The sequence below is a fragment of the Microcebus murinus genome, chromosome 18 (genome assembly GCF_040939455.1).
Source record: "Microcebus murinus isolate Inina chromosome 18, M.murinus_Inina_mat1.0, whole genome shotgun sequence".
Taxonomy (NCBI): Eukaryota; Metazoa; Chordata; class Mammalia; order Primates; family Cheirogaleidae; genus Microcebus; species Microcebus murinus.
In genome coordinates this window covers 40,527,632-40,546,796 of record NC_134121.1, presented here as the reverse complement: position 1 = coordinate 40,546,796, position 19,165 = coordinate 40,527,632, and the positions used below count along the sequence as shown (strand labels likewise).

Below are 19,165 nucleotides of genomic sequence, written 5' to 3'. Positions count from 1 at the left end.
GAAGAGAAGAGGCTAACAGTAAATATGAAAAAAATGTTAAAGTATTTTTCAAAATACTCTTAAAAATGTAAATGTTTACCTATACATTGACATGCAAAAATTTCCATGCGGAGTGAACAAAAAATATACATTGCAAAGCATCATTTGTAGTGTTTATATAAATTATGTGTTTGTGCATATGTGCAAAAGACAGAGACAGTGTACAAGGAGTGCTGTCTGGGAAGGTATTCACCCAAATGTTAATTCTACTGGCGTTTGCGGGGTGGAGTTTGGGGTGATATATACAGTCTTGCTTTTACTTTTCTTTGCTGCTTAAATTTCCTATATAAGCATGTTTCATCCTTATACACAGGAAAACTCCCAATGATTCTATTTTCAATTGGGGGAAAGAAGGATAGTTTTCGTCATAGAAGAGTCTAACTACATTGGTTAACATACAAAGAAAATAGAGAAAGAAAACCCTCCACAGTCCCATCCTAGAGGCAGCCCTTCAGAGAATGTGGTGGGTTTCCTGCCTGTGAGCCGGCTCCGAATCTGTTCAAAGCAGCCTCTCCATCCAGGTATAATAATAGATCGGAAAGGGCGGTGCACTACTCCATATCACGTAAGGCTCACAGCCCCCCTGAAAAGTAGATCTGTTTATGTCCCACAGTCTACGGAGAAGGCATGTGAGGCTGACTTTCAGGCGAGGGAAGGGGCTTGCCCAGGTCACATATACCTGAGTGACAGGCACAGCCAGACCTGGGACTGTCCACGTTGGCAGCCCGGTGTTACCTCGTGGCTGCCAAGCAGGTGGGGGAGCTTTTGTGGGCCTCGGTGGCTCTGATGCAAGTCCCTTTAAGGAACTGTCCCCTGCTGCCCACCAGGTTCCAGGTCTGCCCCCAGTGCTGGAGGTCCAAGTTGCCCCACGTGGAGCTCTGGCTGGGAGAAAGAGGGCAAACACCTCACGCAAAGCCACCTAGCACAGAGCCTGGGCACACAATGGGCATCCATAAAGATCTGCTGAATGTTCATGGTCGAAGTGGCTTCTAGGGGGCAAGTGCTGCGAGAGGGCCCAGCAAGTCCTATTTCAGCCATCCTAGGAGACCGCTTTTGAGCTGAGCCTTCAAGGATGGGTGGAATTTCCCCGAGGGTCCGGACAGAGAAATGGGGCAGCTTTTAAGGTGGCAGGGTTGACGTTCCCAGAAGGGAAGGTCTTTAAGCGTGAACGACAGGGTGCCCGGCGCTTGCGGGACTCTGTGGTCTCCACCGCGGGGGCCCTCCAGTCCTCGTCAACAGCATAGAATTTGCCTCGCATTAGCCACGAGAGGGCGGGGTGAGGCGGGGCGGGGCTGAGGTGGCGGGGTTGGGGGACACGGAGAGCTTCATAAAGCCACAGCAAAGCGCCACTACGCTAGTGACAGCGGCCCGCTAGAGAGGGAGCCCGGGAGCTGCCGCGCACCAGTCACACGCGGGCGCGGGAGCCAGGCGTCCTAGCCGGGCTGCAGTGGGGTCCCTACCCCGCCCTCGGGGCCCCCGCCCCTTGCCCGCCCCCAGCCCACGCGACCCTCTCGCCTGCCCCCGCACGGAGGGGGGCCGGTCCTCGACGGCTGCGAGCAGGTGCCAGCCCGCCCCGGATGGGCATCGTGGAGCCCAGCTGCGGAGACATGCTGACGGGCACCGAGCCGATGCCGGCGAGCGACGAGGGCCGGGCGCCTGGCGCCGACCCGCAGCACCGCTACTTCTACCCAGAACCCGGCGCGCAGGAGGCGGCGGACCGTCGCGGGGGCGGCAGCCTGGGGGCGTCCTACGCGGGGGGCGCCCTGGTGCCCGCCCCGCCGGGCCGCTTCCTCGGAGCCTACGCTTACCCGCCCCGGCCCCAGGCGGCCGGCTTCCCCGGGGCGGGCGAGCCCTTCCCGCCGCCGGCGGGCGCCGAGGGCTACCAGCCTGGGGACGGCTACGCGGCCCCCGACCCGCGCGCCGGGGTCTACGCGGGGCCGCGCGAGGACTATGCGCTGCCCGCGGGGCTGGAGGTGTCTGGGAAGCTGAGAGTCGCGCTCAACAACCACCTGTTGTGGTCCAAGTTTAATCAGCACCAGACGGAGATGATCATCACCAAGCAGGGCCGGTGAGTGAGGCGCGCCGACCGGGGGAGCCTCGGTGCCCGCCCGGAACAAGGACTTTTCTTTCTTTCAGGCTAGACATTGCCGAGGACTCCGTGTCCCTCACAGTTTGGGCTCGAGTTTTAGGAGGCAGTGGGGTTTCAGTGAGGAGAGGGGGCTCTGGAGGGTTGTTTGTGCCCAGGGCGTTACACCGACAGCCAGGGAACTCGAAAGGGAGGCAGGCGAGTGTGGCGCGAGGAAAAGTCGCCTCGGCTTAGGGGAAGGGCGCCCATGGCTTCCCCCAGAGTTGGTGTGTCCCCTGCCCCCCTCTCTGCCTGACAGTTGCAGTGGCCAGCGGGGAGCGTGTGTTCTGCGGCTGAGGGGCAGGACGCTCTTAGCCCCATGTATAGGAAACTGGAGGGAGGGCAGAGTCGTGCAGTGTGGGGGACCCCGGCCCCTGATCTCTCTGGCTCCCTGTGCCCCCCCCGCGGCCCCCCCTCCCGCCCGTTTGCTGCTCTTGTGCTCAGGTCGGCTTTGGTGTGTGTGGGGTAGACTGGGATTTGGTGACATGGAGAAGCAGTCGCCAAGTTTCCTTTCCGGTCTGTCTTTGAGATCGTATGTCTGATGTGTGCATGTTGAGGGGGGGGGTAAAGCTTGCGGGGGGCACAGATCCCTTCCAGGCACAAATGCCCTCAGGCCTGAGCCTGAAGCTCACCCAGGGCTCTGAGCTGGTGGCCAGCCCCGCACCGCACCCTTGAGGCTGGTCCCCTGAGAACCTGCCCACACCTCTGTCCAGGTGTTTGGTCGTCCAGCCACGGGAACTGGGAATGGGGGCTCCATGGCTGCATGCCTCAGGGTCTCCCAGTGCCTGAGTGGTAGAGTTTGGGGTTGAGGGTGCTGCTTCCGGATAGAGGCTCCTGTCTGAGGAGAGAATGAGAAACTTGAGATTTGTGTGGTATTTGTTTAGTAAGCACCACCCTGAGTGCGCCCTGCCTGTGTCTGGCGTGAGAGCGAGCACGCACCCACCCCTCCCAGGGGGCCTGTGTGGGCAGGGGCCAGCGAGGACCTCTGTGTGGAGGGGCTGTGTCACGGGTGGCCCGGGGATGATGGGTCTGAGGTTGGGGACGTGTTGAAGAGCTCATACCAAGTGTGGAGCTTGGGGTGGGGCGGGGTGGGGGGGAGGCCATGCTGGGCTCCGGGGACTGGCTTTCAGTCTGGGCATTGCTGGAGCATTCTTCCCTCCAGACGATTTCTGTGGCATAGCCTAGGATTGAGGGACCTGTCCGCCAGCCACAACTGGCTTCAACTTGCTAAGCTCTTCCTCTCTCCCTGGGATGAAAACCAGGGAAGTTGGCACGTTCTTTTGTGTCTCCACCTTCCTCTCTCCTAAGCCTTCTGAAAATTCCTCTCTGCTGCCCCCAATCCTAGTCCCCCTCTGGGTGTACCCAGCCACAGCCCAGGCTTCTGGACTCGTGTGTCTGAATTGGAAGGAACCCAAAAGATCCTGCCCAATGCTCTCACTGCACTGGCAGGGAAACAGGCCCAGAGACAGCCAGAGACTCTTCTGAGGTCACACAGCACACTCATTACTGGTAGAGTGGGCACCAGAGCCCAGATGGTAACAGCCTGGGTTTCTTTCTCCGGCCCTGCATGTCCACCAGTAAAAACAGCCACCCACACTCTCCGAAGGCCCCAATGCACTCAGAGTGCTTTCACTTCCATTATTAAGCTGTGCTGTAGGTAGGCCAAGCAGTCTCCCCACTTTACAGGCGAGGTGTGGGGCTATCTAGTGGCTTGTGTTCCATCCAGTGGGGCCTTCTAACCCTCCCCTCGGCCGTGTGGTCAGGAGGCCCTCCCACCCTGAGGCCTGCCTGGGGTCTCCCCCCAGCCTGCTGCCAGGCCTCTGCCCCTCCAGTCTGGAGGGGTGGGGTGGATGGAGCATCTGCCAGAACTTTGGGGAGTGGCCGTCGCTGGGCGGGGTGCCCGCCTGCAGGTAGGCTGTCTAGGGAGGCGCTCCAGGGCGTGATTCTTGAAGTGTGTGTCGCCATCTCTACTCCCACGGCCTCCTTCCCTCCACGTTCCTGCTGAATAATTCTCACTTGACACGTTTTGTTGTCTCCCTTTTAGATCCATACACTTACAATTTTTATTATGAAAAAATTCCACTACCTATTGAAGTGGACAGAAAAATGTCCACCTTTGTGTGGAGTGGAATTTGTACGCAGCGGAGGCCCATTGCCAGTCAACCGCTGTCAATACCGTCCGACCTTGTTTCCTCTTTATCCTCACTTCCGCAGCCTCTCCTGCCTGCAACTACATGAATAGTGCAGCAATTAGTAAATAAGTTCGCGACATTATTTCACCCTTAAATATTTCTCTCTGTATTTCTAAAAATGGCTTTAAAAAACAAAACAAAACAAAACACAATACCACTAGCAAACCTAAAAAAAAATTCCACAATATCATCCAGTTTCCTTGATTGTTTCATAAATGTGTGTGTGCGTGTCTGTGTGTTTTACAACCCTCACGCTTTTTGATCCACCCTAAGTGGCTACTTTGGGCATTTAGTGTCCCTGTTGGAAGGGGGCAGTGGCTCCTCATTTCCTTTGATGCCCTTCGTGTATCGGGCCTTAAGGGCCCCAGGCTTGGGTGCAGGGGACAGAGGACACACGGCGTCCAATTTGGTCCCATGGGCTGTGAATCGCCCCTGTATTTTCTCAGCTTAGGCTGCAGTGATCTGGGAAGTCCGTAGCCATTTCCTCTCATGACAGGCTTCTGGGCTCAGAGAACAGCTTCCTTTCACCCCTCCTGCTGTGGTGGGCTGGCCTGTCCTTCCGTGGAGTCCTGTGCCCCACAGAGGGACAGGCCAACCCACCATCAACCACATCCCCCACGGCTTTCTTCCTCTTTGAAAAATTCTTCCATGCCAGACCCACCCACGGCCCTGCAGCCTTTCGCCTTGTGCTGACTCACTCCTTCCCAGATCCTACCTTTCCCACCCACCCCAGACCCATCGCTCGGGTGGACCCCCACGCAGGCCGCTCTCCTCCAGGGGTAGGAATGGGGTGGGGAGCAGGGCAGTGATTCCTGGGCCCAGCGACTGATCAAGACCAACAACATGGGCCAGGGAGAGGGGTATCAAGAGCACAAAGCCGGATTGGGCCAGCAGGAGACTTTGGCGTCTGTGTTCATGTGTCGGTGGAGTTTTGGGGCAGCCCGAGAGTGCCACACACAGACGTGTGCTGGGGTTCCTGCATGGCCCGTCTGTGTGCTGCGGATGCGTTGCGAGTGCGTAACAGTCGATGGTAGACTTTCCCAGTGGAGGAAAAGAGAGGCCCTTGTCTCTGTGGGTGTGTGGGTGTGTATTAATCGCTGGCAATCCCCACTTTTCTGGGTGTGATTGGTTGATTATTATAATTAAGATAACTTTGGGCGGCTGTGTTGTTAAGTAGTTCAATTTGCATTTGGATGTGTGTGTGTGTGTGTGTGTGTGTGAAGTTAGGGGTTGGTAAAACAACGATTCCAGTCCCACATGGTCCTCAATACCCTCGTAGCCATTATGATTTTCCCTTATCCACGTTCCCAACTCTGAGAACTTTTTAGACCTTTAAAAAAATTAGAGGGGGGGCAGTGGCGCTTAAGCCTGTTTTCTATTAGGGCTGACTGGCTCCTTTTCTCTTGGGGGGGGGAACAGCTTTGCTTTTTGTGTGCTGTTCACCAGTGGCCGCCTGACTCTATTAAGGGGATCTAAGGTTGGTAGGAGGGGTGGGAGGGGGACATCTCGTGATGTCCGAGCACAGTTTGCATTTTGGTGGGTACGATGCCAAAATACCCTCCTAAACGGTGGTACCAATTGTCACTCCCACCAGTAATCTACAGGGGGACAGGACCCATTTTCCCACAGCCTCATCAGCAGTAAATATTATGAATTTTTCCTTTTTTGTTTTTTTTTAAACAGATGGGCTCTGACTGTGTTGCCAGACTGGTCTCACACTCCTGGCCTTAAGCGACCCTCTCACTTCGGCTTCCCAAGTAGCTGGGACTAGAGGCTTGAGCTACTGCACCCAGCTTGTTATATCAATTTTTAAACATTTTTGCCAACATGACTGACAAAAACTATTTATCTCCCTTTATTTATTTATTTTTTTTTTTGAGACAGAGTCTCACTCTGTCACCTGGGCTAGAGAGCCATGGCATTGGCCTAGCTCACTCCTGGGCTTAAGCAATTCTCCTGCTTCAGCCTCCTGAGTAGCTGGGATTACAAGCACACACACCACACCTGGCTAATTTTTCTATTTTTGCATTCTGGAACTGGGGAAAAAATAATAATTTTTCTATTTTTAGTAGAGAAGGGGTCTCGCTCTTGCTCAGGTTGGGCTCGAACTCCTGAGCTCAAGAGATCCTCCTGCCTCGGCCTCCCATAGGATTACCCGCGTGAGCCACCGCCCTGGCTTCTCCTTATTACTTTAATTTGTACTTCATTATGGTGAAATGGAGCAAGTGCCAGGTGCTCAGGATCTGGGTGGGGTATGATGACCCTGCAAATCATCTCAACACTAGTTGGTCCTTAGGGGCAGCAGAGGAATTTGGGGTCCTAGATCTTGAGGGTGGGACAGTAAGCAGTTTTTTAGGGGGCCTCAGTTTGACACCAGACTCATCTCCACTCCCCATTCCTTCCCAGAAAAGTGTCATGTAAATCAGGGGCTATTCTGGGATTTCAGCTGGTGGTGATTCCAGACTTTTAGGGAGAAACTGAGACCTCCTTCTCCTCTCCCTTTCCCCTGTCTTTTTGCTGTGTCTTCTCCATTTCCCTCTGCTAGTGATAAAAGCGGGATAGAGGGATGGAGACCACTGTGTGTGCTGCAGGCAGAAGCCCCTGCCTCTGCTCTCCCTCCAAGGGGCAGTCACTTAACCTCTCTGAGCCTCCGCTTCTTCTTTTTTTTTCTTTAAGAGACAGGGTTTCACTCTGTCACCCAGCCTGGAGTGCAGTGGCGCTATCATGGCTCACTATAATCTCAAACTCCTGGGCTTAAGCAATCTTCCTGTCTCAGCATCTGAATAGCTAGCACTACAGGTACATGCCACCATGGCTGGCAATTTATTTTTTTTTTAATTTATGTTCTTTCCTTTTTCTTCTTACAATTTTTAAATTTTTTTTTTTTTTTTTGAGACAGTGTCTCGCTTTGTTGCCTAGGCTAGAGTGAGTGCTGTGGCGTCAGCCTAGCTCACAGCAACCTCAAACTCCTGGGCTCAAACAATCCTTCTGCCTCAGCCTCCCAAGTAGCTGGGACTACAGGCATGTGCCACCATGCCCGGCTAATTTTTTCTATATATATTAGTTGGCCAATTAATTTCTTTCTATTTATAGTAGAGGCGGGGTCTCGCTCTTGCTCAGGCTGGTTTCGAACTCCTGACCTTGAGCAATCCGCCCGCCTCGGCCTCCCAGAGAGCTAGGATTACAGGCGTGAGCCACCGCGCCCGGCCTAAAATTTTTTATTTATATTTTTAAGAGGTGGGAGGTTGTGAGGAGGGGTGTTCAGTTGCCTTGTTTGTTTCTATTGTGACTCAGTCTCACTCTGTCACCTGGGTAGAGTGCAGTGGTGTCATTGTAGCTCACCGAAACGTCCAACTTCTAGGCTCTAGAGATCCTTCTGCTTCAGCCTCCTGGTAGCTGGGACTACACTTGCATGATGCAACACCCAGCTGAGGTTTTTTTTTTTTTTCCCTTTTGGTAGAGACAGGATCTCACTGTTGCTCAGGTTGGACTCAAACTCCTGAGCTCAAGCAATCCTCCCACCTCAGCCTCCCAGAATATTAGGATTATAGGCATGAGCCATTGCACCCAGACTCACCTGGCTAATATTTCAAACATTTTTTTGTAAAAAAAAAAAAATGCGTAGCTGGGGGAGCTGGCTCACACCTATAATCCTAGCACTCTGCGAGGCTACGTAGGAGGATTGCTTGAACTCAGGAGTTCGAGCCCAGCCTGAGCAAGAGTGAGACCCTCGTCTGTACTAAATATAGGAAAATTAGCTTGCCATTGTGGTGCACCCTGTAGTCCTAGTTACTCAGGAGACTGAGGCAGGAGGATTGCTTGAGCCCAGGAGTTTGAGGTTGCAGTTAGCTACCATGATACCACTGTACCCTCGCCTGGGCAACTGAATAACACTGTCTCCAAAACACAAAAAAGAGACCAGGCTTAGTGGCTCATGTTTGTAATCTTAACACTATGGGAGGCTGAGGCAGGAGGATCACTTGAGCTCAGGAGTTCAGGACCAGCCTGAGCAAGAGTGAGACCCCGTCTCTACTAAAAATAGAAAAATTAGCTGGGTGTGGTGGCACACGCCTGTAGTCCCAGCTACTGGGGAAGCTGAGGCAGGAGGATCCCTTGAGCCCAGGAGTTTGAGATTGCAGTGCACTATGATAACACCACTGCACTGTACCCAGGGCAATAGAACGAGACTGTCTTTAAAAAAAGGTGTCAAAAATTTTCTCCCAGCCTCAGTTGTTCTAGGCCTAATCCCTAACCTTTGATTTCTCAAGTCAGTTGGTGTACTAAGCTCCCAGGATCCAGGGCCTGGAACCAGAGCTCTGATTCCTGCTCAGGGTCCTCCAGCAGAGCCAGAGGGCTGTATGGTTCTGGGCCTGAGAGAGGGTGCGATGGAGGTGGGACAGGGGGAAGAGGAGCCGAGTTTCACATCTTTCGAACTCTCCTTCCCCCCCCCCCAAAAAAAAGAATGCTTGTGGTATCAGCCTAGCTCACAGCAACCTCAAACTCCTGACCTCAAGCAATCCTCCTGCCTCAGCCTCCCAAGTAGCTGGGACTACAGGCATGAGCCATCACGCCTGGCTAATTTTTTTCTATTTTTGGTAGAGACAGAGTCTCACTCTTGCTCAGGCTGGTTTTGAACTCCTGACCTCAAGCGATCCTCCTGCCTTGGCCTCCCAGAGTGCTAAGATTACAGGTGTGGTGGCTCATGGCCTCATCTTTCGAACTTCTTAACAGCTTTCAAAGGAAAGATGGCCGGCAGTTATACTTTCCATTTACAGGTGAAGAAACCAAGGTTTAGTTTGAGAATTAACTTCTCGAAGGCCATAGGGTACTAAATCTCTCTTTTTTTTTTGAGACATGGTCTCACTTGCCCAGGATAGAGTGAGTGCCGTGGCATCAGCCTAGCTCACAGCAACCTCAATCTCCTGGGCTCGAGTGATCCTTCTGCCTCAGCCTCCCTAGTAGCTGGCACTACAGGCATGCGCCACCATGCCCGGCTAATTTTTTGTATATATATATTTTTTGTTGGTCAATTTCTTTCTTTCTTTCTTTCTTTCTTTCTTTCTTTCTTTCTTTCTTTCTTTCTTTCTTTCTTTCTTTCTTTCTTTCTCTCTCTCTCTCTCTCTCTCTCTCTCTCTCTCTCTCTCTCTCTCTCTCTCTTTCTTTCTTTCTTTCTTTCTTTCTTTCTTTCTTTCGACAGAGTCTCACTTTGTTGCCCAGGCTAGAGTGAGTGCCATGGCGTCAGCCTAGCTCACAGCAACCTCAAACTCCTGGGCTCAAGCAATCCTACTGCCTCTGCCTCCCAAGTAGCTAGGACTATAGGCATGCGCCACCATGCCCAGCTAATTTTTTTCTATATATATTAGTTGTCCAATTAATTTCTTCCTATTTATAGTAGAGACGGGGTCTCACTCTTGCTCAGGCTGGTTTCGAACTCCTGACCTCGAACAATCGGCCCGCCTCGGCCTCCCAGAGTGCTAGGATTACAGGCGTGAGCCACTGCACCTGGCCTAATTTCTTTTTATTTATAGTAGAGATGGGGGTCTCGCTCTCGCTCAGGCTGGTTTCGAACTCCTGACCTCTAGCAGTCCACCCACCTCGGCCTCCCAAAATGACTAAGTCTCTTTTTATCAGCCCAGATAGTCTGGGAAGACAGGAATGTGACAGACTTTCCTAGGAGGTCTTTCCAAGGTTGCTAGGGATGTTGTTCTGGAAACCTCTGGGGACTAGAACCCACCACAGACTGTTCCTAGGCCTCTGGAACTCCCCCTCCTCCAGGGCTCCTGACTCGTGGACCGGAGTCTTTCTTTCCACGGGCTCCTCATGGGAGGAGGCGCGCAGTATGTGGGAATGAAAGGTGATTCTGATAGGATTTGATCCTGCCATTCTGAAAACTCTGCTCTTGCTGCTTGGGTTAGAGGAGGACGGCGAAGCCATTGGGGCTGGTGCTGGCACCGACGCAGGAGGAGGCGTGGTGGCAGTGACGGTGCGGCTGGCGGTGGTTGTGATGGTGGGGGGGTGGTGGTGGTTGTAGTGATGCTGACGCTGATGGAGCTAGTGGTTATAGTGATGGTGGTTGTGATAGTGGAAGGGGTGATTGCAGTGACAGCGCTGATGCAGGAGGGGTGGAGGTGGTGACAGCACAAGAGTGCTTCTTTTTCTGAATCTATTGCTCTCGTGCAGTGGGGGATGAGTCCCACCCCTAACTTCCTCCACTTTTCCTGGAAACCAGGACTTTGAGCATGGGGATGGTGTTCCATAGAACCTTCTTTCGGGTGGATGGGAAGCTCCCTGTCTACCCTGGATGCTAGCAGCTTCTCTGAAGACAGGGCGGGGTGGGGGCAGGCTATACTGTAGACGTCCAGCCCAGCGGGATGGGCAGGGAGGGCCTGTGGGCGGGTGCCCGGGGCTAGGAGTGCGTTAGCCCTGGGAGAGCGGTGGTGGAGAGGATGGCTGGAACACCGAGGCTGGAGGACCTGCGGAGGGCCAGCGGGCACTTTTGCCGCCTCTTAGGAAGCGAACTCAGGTCAGAGACAATGGTGCAGGTGTATGTGTGTCTAGCAACCGACCCTCTGAAAGGGGTCATTTAAAAAGCCCCGATTTGTAGTGCTTCCTGATTGCCGTGGTGTAACTACTCCTACTGTGGCTGATTTCAAGCTACCAACGTGAGGTCATTGAACGTGGGGTTGGGAAGAGATGCTCGGAGCACCACCGTCTGGTATCTCCACGGTACGCGTGCAACAGGCACAGATAACCTCAAGAGCACGGACCATAGTAAAACGCAGTAAAATGACTGGGCAGTGATGAGTTTTGAGTTTTTATTACCTTGGTTTTTAATAAGATATTGGATTGTAAGTTTATACAATTTAATTTTTAATTATGGCTGTGTTTAATAACTGGCTGGCAAACTCCCTGAACGTTTTCCAGTTGGCTCCCGAGAGTGGGCGGGGCGGCTCCCGCACACCACTGAGCCTGTGCACGGGTGACTGGCCACGTGACGGCTACTGGAGGTCTCTGTTCTCCCCAGGCGGATGTTCCCCTTCCTGTCATTTACGGTGGCCGGGCTGGAGCCCACCAGCCACTACAGGATGTTTGTGGACGTGGTCTTGGTGGACCAGCACCACTGGCGGTACCAGAGCGGCAAGTGGGTGCAGTGTGGAAAGGCCGAGGGCAGCATGCCAGGTGCGTGTGCCCTTGGGTGCGGTGGCCACTCCGTCTCTCCGAGACTGGGCGCCCCCTGGTGGGCCCCCAAGCCCCTGCCCCCAACGCTGAGGATTTAATTCCCCCTCCCACCCCGTCCCACCCCATTCCACCCTTCCTCTGGCTTCTGTTTTGTTTGTTGTCTCTTTTCTACTGTAGCCCTTCCTCTGCTTGGACCCATGCACACGCCTCCCCTGCCCTCCCCATCTGGTCCTCCCCCTGCATCCTTCTCCACATGGCCCCTCAGAATAGGCAAAGCCCCACCTCGCCAGGGCTCTGTCCCCGGGCTGCACGCCAAAGAGCTTCACCGTCCGCAGGAAACCGCCTGTACGTCCACCCAGATTCCCCCAACACTGGAGCCCATTGGATGCGCCAGGAAGTTTCGTTTGGGAAGCTAAAGCTCACGAACAACAAGGGGGCCTCCAATAATGCGTCCCAGGTAGGACCTGCGCCTCCAAAGGTGGCCTCTCCCCCTGAGTCTGAGGCTCTCCCAAGGCCACAGGGGCTCTGCGGGGCCTATTCTGTTCTGTAAGGGTCATTTTCCCCCCTTCCGATCGCTGGTTCTTTCCCACCCACCTTGGGAGGAAGATGAGATGGGAGGAAGCAGAATCCGAGATGTGGGTTGGGGGGTCACATTCAGGCCAAGCCAGCCTGGGGATTTCTCACCAAATCCCAGGTTGCCATTGCTCGTGCACCAGGGCAGGCACAGAGTTGGGCCCAGTGGTCCTGGGAAATGGATACAGAGTTTCTCTTGATTGAGTGCCCTTGCTCTAGAAAGCCTTGTGTGTGTGCTAGTATGTAGGTCACTGTGGACATTTAGGGGCAGAAAAGGAGCCAAGAGGCTATGTGGTGGCAGGGCAGGAGAATGGACAAGATGACCTCAGGGTCCTTCCTAGCCTCATGTGGGGCCGGCTGCGGGTGAGGGTGGGGGGATCCTTTGACTCCCTCCTCCCTGTCCCCTGCGAGCATCTCGCTCTGTCCTCAGATGATCGTGCTGCAGTCCCTCCATAAGTACCAGCCCCGGCTGCACATCGTGGAGGTGAACGACGGAGAGCCTGAGGCGGCCTGCAATGCCTCCAACACGCATATTTTTACCTTCCAAGAAACCCAGTTCATTGCGGTGACCGCCTACCAGAATGCCGAGGTGAGGGCTGCCCGGCCAGGGTGCAGGGCCGGCCTGAGCCTGGGATCGGGCTGGGGCAGGGTGGGGCTGCATCTTCCTGGGGAGGGATTTTAGAAGTTTCTGAACCCTAGACTTGGGACTCAGAGGGCTCTGTTTCTGTTCTCTAGATTACTCAGCTGAAAATTGATAACAACCCCTTTGCCAAAGGATTCCGGGAGAACTTTGAGTCGTAAGTGCCACTGGGTTCAACTCCCCTTTGGTCCCTCCTGAGATGGGACTCCAGATCAAGTCCTCTGCCTGTCCCTGAGCGGAGGGTGCTGGGGAGTGGGGAGGGTGCTGGAGGGTGGACGGGGCAGGGAAGGAGGGTCAGGGAAGGGACCTGCAACAGGTGGGCTCACAGGGAACCAGTTCTGCCAGTGACCCCTGCTTTCTTGCCTCCTGTTTTTTAGCATGTATGCATCTGTTGACACCAGCGTCCCTTCCCCGCCTGGACCCAACTGTCAATTCCTTGGGGGAGACCACTACTCTCCTCTCCTGCCCAACCAGTATCCTGTTCCCAGCCGTTTCTACCCTGACCTTCCAGGCCAGGCCAAGGATGTGGTTCCCCAGCCCTACTGGCTGGGGGCCCCCCGGGACCACAGCTATGAGGCCGAGTTCCGGGCAGTCAGCATGAAGCCTGCATTCCTGCCCTCTGCCCCTGGGCCCGCCATGTCCTACTACCGAGGCCAGGAGGTCCTGGCACCTGGAGCTGGCTGGCCTGTCCCCCCCCAGTACCCTCCCAAGATGGGCCCAGCCAGCTGGTTCCGCCCCATGCGGACTCTGCCCGTGGAACCTGGCCCTGGAGCCTCAGAGGGCCGGGGGCTGGAGGACCAGGGCTCCCCCTCGGTGTGGACTGAGATCACCCCCATCCGGCCAGAGTCCAGCGACTCAGGACTGGGCGAAGGAGACTCTAAGAGGAGGCGCGTGTCCCCCTATCCCTCCAGTGGCGACAGCTCCTCTCCTGCTGGGGCCCCTTCTCCTTTTGACAAGGAAGTTGAAGGCCAGTTTTATAACTATTTTCCCAACTGAGCAGATGACATGGTGCAAGGAACAGAAACAGTGTTATTAGGTTGGAGGACACCGCTAACTTAGGAAACAGAGTCAGGACTGAGAAGCCCGGCTCCCTCTGTCCCTTCTCCGTACAGTAGTTGGAGATGGGGGCCAAGAACGATTCTGGGGTTCACTGGCTGCTTCCTGGCCCATAGTGAAATGTGACAGGAGTGTCCCCTGCCCCTTCCTCTGCCCTAACTACAGTCATTTACCTGGTGCTGCTTCTGGCTGTTGGTTCCCAGCCAGAGAACAGAAAACAGACAAGGAAAAGGTCTCGGACACAAAGGAGCCTCTTAGCGTCTGGCAGGGTGGGTGGAGTCAGCTGGGGAAGATGGGGACGGGAGGCTCAGCCCCCTGCCTTTGTAAAGTAACCTTCCATGTTTTTGTTTGCCTGTGCATCAGCCAGCCCGGGGCTGGGAGAGGACTCAGGTGACTTTGGGCAGCTGGCCTGGCCTCCACCTGCTCGGTCGGACACAGTGGGCTTCAGAGGAAGGGGCTGGAAGGGGGGGGATGGCGCACGTCTCAAGCAGCAAGAGCTTGTTCGTGGTGGTTGTGTGTGTGTGTGTGTGTGTGTTCACATGCACACATTTTTTTCTTTTTTATTATTTTTGAACGGGGAGGCTATTTATTGTATAGAGAGTGGTGCCTGGATGTATTTCTTTTGTCTTCATCACTTTCTGAAAATAAACATGAAACTGTTGAGTGTGTTCTGCTTCAGTGCCAGTGTGGGGGCCGCATGGGTGGGGGACTCAACTGGAGTTGCTGGGGTACCGAAGCTGTTCTGTTGGCTCTCATTTCTGGGGTACCTGCTGGAAACCTGAAGTGTCTTCACTCAGGGGATACACTTAGAGCAAGGCCACATGTCCTATCTCAGCACTCAGGTTGGTGGTGGATGCCACGTCTGAAGGCATCTTGGGACACAGAAGTGTCCCATGGCCTTTGTGCCTTTGTGTGCACCCTGAACTGGAGAAGAGGGGCTCTCCAACGGGGGGGGGCACTTGATTTCCTTGTGCATTTCTTGCAGCCCTCCCTCTTTATCTCTAGGGCTGTTCGAGGGTTAAAGAAGTAAATATAAATTGAACCATGTGAAATTGCCATTTGTGTAGGTCATGAAAGCCAAATGTTGGCAAATTTATATGATTCAACCTAATACATGTACAGGGTTTAAGGTCAGCACCTGACAAACAGTAAGCACTCACTGTGCAAGCTTTTGCTAGTATCATATTTTCTAGCTGTTTCTATTTTATTTGTGTCTTCATACACACATGCATTGTGTTTGTAAAATGATATATGCTTCTTTTAAAGAATCAAACCATGGGGAAAAGTATAAAGATAGCAGTAAATTATCCCAAATCTCACCACTCATAAAGAATTATCGTGGCCAGGTGTGTGGTGGCTCACACCTATAATCCCAGCTTCTTGGGAGGCTGAGGTGGAAGGATCGTTTGAGCCCACTGTACTCTGCCCTGGGTGACAGAATGAGACTCTGTCTCTTAAAAAAAAAAATCATTAACATTAGATGGGTTAGACAGATAAACAGAATACTTTTTTCTTTTAAGAGATGGGGTCTTGGCCAGGCGCGGTGGCTCACGCCTATAATCCTAGCTCTCTGGGAGGCCTAGGCGGGTGGATCGCTCCAGGTCAGGAGTTCGAAGCCAGCCTGAGCAAGAGCAAGACCCCGTCTCTACTATAAATAGAAAGAAATTAATTGGCCGACTAATATATAGAAAACATTAGCAGGGCATTGTGGCACATGCCTGTAGTCCCAGCTACTCGGGAGGCTGAGGCAGCAGGATTGCTTGAGCCCAGGAGTTTGAGGTTGCTGTGAGCTAGGCTGATGCCACGGCACTCACTCTAGCCTGGGCAACAAAGCGAGACTCTGTCTCAAATTAAAAAAAAAAAAAAAAGAGAGAGAGAGAGATGGGGTCTTGCTATATTGCCCAGGCTGGCCTTGAACTCCTGGCCCAGGGTGCTGGGATTATAGGTGTGAGCCAAACTGCCTCTGGCCCAGAAATACTTTTATAAAATCATACTAAAAATGCTTTTTCTTAATGAAAACTATCAAATTTTCAGTTTATAGAATTTAATAATACACACAAAAAAATTCAAACATACACAAGCAAAACGCCCAAAACTCTCAGGTGAAGTGAAGGGGCTCGCTGAACTTGAGATAAATTTTTCTTCACCATAAGGAATACTTCCTTCCTGCAAGAACACTTGAAAGTTATGAAAGGAGTTTATAGGAAACATTAAGAGGTCGGAGTTTGCCTCACCCCAGTCCAGGGTGTGCTCCATTCTAGTGGGGGAACATGGTCATGGGCTGTGGAGCCTAGAAAACTTTTTTCAAAATCACACTTCACATCCTCTCCTTTACTGGTATTTACTCAGAGGCCATTTCATCACCTTATAGTCAGAAGAAGAAAAAGATGAGACATACTTGGCTCCATCCTCTTTGAATTTGGAAGCTCATAATTTTGTAAATGACATTAGGAGTTGGGCCACATTGCTCTCTGTGAGTTCAGATTATTTCTCCCCTCATCCCTACCCCTTGGCTGTCACTTCCTAACGTTAATGGTATTGTTAGGCCTATTTTCTTTCTTGGGAAGCTGTTATTGGTAATTATAATACATGTCCCCCATCATTTAAAAATGATTTTTGTTCCCTTCTTTAGATATGAAGTGAAGGGACTTGTGATGGAGCCTTACTCTGCCATCTTTTTCCAGAAGTCTGGCTGCATATGTTTTGATGCTGTGTTATTTGGCTCATAAAGGTTCATTACTATTATTTCTTCACTATTAAATGTGCCTTTTACTGTATGCACTGTGTGTATATGTGTATGCTGTATATATCTATAATGTAGGTATTAAACTAAATACCACACAACTCAAGAGCTAAAGCACTAATCATATCATAACTACTCATATTTCCCCATCCCATGTCCTGCCTTTACCTCTTAGATAACTGCTATTCTGAATTTTGTGTTTATCCTTTTATTGTTTTTAAAATTAAGCATTAACACTTTATATAAGTCTAATTACTGTATTATCTAGCTTTGTTTTGAACTTTATAAAAGAATATATATATAGTACTTTTTTAAATCTTTAGTTAGCCAATTAATTTCTTTCTATTCTAGTAGAGACGGGGTCTCGCTCTTGCTCAGGCTGGTTTTGAACTCCTGACCTTGAGCGATCCACCCACCTTGGCCTCCCAGAGTGCTAGGATTACAGGCATGAGCCACCGCACCCGGCCTATATGTATATAGTCTTGATTTTTAACTTAACACTAGTTTTGAATTTCATCCATTTGTGGCAGGTAGCTATATAGTTCATACATTTTCACTATTTTGTGATATTCCATTATGTCTATATGTTTTCTATAATTTAATTCTCTATTTTCCTACTGTCTCCAAATTTTTGTTATTATGAACAGTTTTGTTATGAATATTTTTGTACATGACTCCAGGTACACAAGTGCTTAAGTTTCTCAAGTGTATATATCTAGAAGTGGTTAGGATACGTGAGCATTCAATTTAACGAGGGAATGCCAGGTTGCTTTACCAATTTACACTTCCACCAATAATGTATAAGAAAACATGTTGAGTTCCTTTCTAATTTTCTTTCATCAGTAGTAAGGTTGAACCTCTTCTTTTTTTTTTTTTTATTTCAAGGGATTGGCCTTTGAAGAGCTTCTTATGTTTACTAGCCCTATGTCTATGAAATGATTGTTCATATCTTTTTTTTTTTGCCCATATTTCTATTAGTCTATTTGTCTTTTTCTCGTTGATTCTGGTTCTTTATATATTCTTGATACCAATAATTATTTGGTTATTTATATTGCAATTGTCTTCCTCCAAATTAGTGCCCATTTTTCATTTTCTTTAAGGTGGTTTTCTGATAAACAGAAATTGGTAGTTTTAAGATAGTTAAATTTAACAGTTTTAAATTTGTGGTTAGTACTTTTCTTTTACTTATTTAAGAAACCCTTTCCTGCTTGAAGGTCAGAAAGATATTCATCTGTGTTTTTTCCCCTATAGGATTTGAAGGGTTTTTTGCATTTGACATTTAATTCTTTTTTGGGTATGATGTGAGGTAAAGATCCATGTTTGTTTGATTTTTTTTCTCCCAGCATGGATAACCAATTTTTCCTGTTTGTTTGTTCATTTTTGTTGAACAGTCTTTCCTTTGCCATGGTAGTAGTCTGCCATGCTACTTCTAGTAGAGCAAGTCTTCTTTTTAAAATTTCTTCTTCTGAAGTGTCTTGACTATGCTGGCTCTTTGCTCTTCTATATGCAATACATAGTAACTTGGGAATTTTAGTGAAAACCTGATTGAGATTTGACCTTACTTGGGCTAAACCTATAGATCAATTTGGGAGACAGAAGAGACAACTTTATGATATTTGTCTTTTAATGCATGAACATGGGATATTCCTGCATTTATTTAGGTTATTCTTAAGGTCCTTCAGTAAAGTTTTGCAATTCATAGGTACAGATCTTGTATTTCTTTTGTTAGATTTATTCTTAGATATTTCTATTTTTCTCTATAAAAGATATCTTTTAAAAATATATGTTTCCTTATTGTTTGTTACTAGTATATAGAATTACAATTGATTTTTGTATGTTGATCATGAGATCCAGCCACCCTGCTAAACTCTGTTATTATTTTTTAGTAGTTTCCTATAAATTCTTTAGAGTTTTCTCTGCAACCAATCATACTATTTCAAATAATGACACTTTATTTCCTTCATTCTAATTATTATGCTTCTAATTTCTTTTTCTTATCTGATTGCACTGGCTAAAACTTCACATGCTGGTTTCTTGTCTTTTTAAGGGTGATTTCCCCTATTCTACTTTTTTCTTACATTTATTTGACATTTTTACAGTTTATTTCTTTTATTGGTCTCTCTATATTTTAATGTGTATGTTTAATGGTGAATGATATTTTCCCTTTTTTCTGGTCAATAGAACAATTTTATTTGTTTCTTTTTTCTTCTTCTTCTTTTTTCAGGAGCTGGTTATTTGAAATTTAGAACAATTTTAGATCACTTTAGTTCTTATTTTTCCCTTCTGATTTACTGTTGTTTTCCCTCCCAACTTACCCATTTCAGTTTTTTCCTTTATTAACTGCTATAAATTGAACTCCTTTATTTTTTTATTGAGACAATGCTTGTTTGGACTTACCTTTATATTACCATTCTTTTTGTTCACGTTTCCTTTTCTGTGTACATATATTTTTTTTATTTCAGCATATTATAGGAGTACAAATGTTTAGATTACATATATTGTCTTTGCCCCACCTGAGTCAGAGCTTCAATATGTCCATCCCCCAGATGGTGTGCACAGCACCCAATGCTTTTCCTTTTTTGTATTTCTAACTCTTTTCCTGGGATCATTTTCCATCT

The 19,165-nt window shown here is 50.1% G+C and overlaps 1 protein-coding gene across 1 annotated transcript; it reads left to right on the top strand.

Moving 5' to 3' along the window:
- The first annotated feature begins 1,346 nt into the window (after positions 1-1,346).
- Positions 1,347-14,465, top strand: TBX21 (T-box transcription factor 21). The gene is made up of 6 exons (XM_012765975.3): positions 1,347-2,107; positions 11,381-11,535; positions 11,871-11,992; positions 12,539-12,697; positions 12,844-12,905; positions 13,126-14,465. Exons 1-6 carry the CDS (start codon positions 1,617-1,619, stop codon positions 13,742-13,744), a joined length of 1,608 nt encoding a protein of 535 aa, XP_012621429.2. The 5' UTR covers positions 1,347-1,616; the 3' UTR covers positions 13,745-14,465.
- The last annotated feature ends 4,700 nt before the right edge of the window (positions 14,466-19,165 follow it).

What these genes read in the sequence shown, in the direction of transcription:
- TBX21 (XM_012765975.3), top strand. Translation starts at nt 1,617, where the DNA reads ATGGGCATCGTGGAGCCCAGCTGCGGAGACATGCTGACGGGCACCGAG. An exon ending in ATCATCACCAAGCAGGGCCG is followed by an intron (nt 2,108 to 11,380) that starts GTGAGTGAGGCG and finishes TGTTCTCCCCAG; the next exon opens with GCGGATGTTCCCCTTCCTGT. An exon ending in CCTCCAATAATGCGTCCCAG is followed by an intron (nt 11,993 to 12,538) that starts GTAGGACCTGCG and finishes CTCTGTCCTCAG; the next exon opens with ATGATCGTGCTGCAGTCCCT.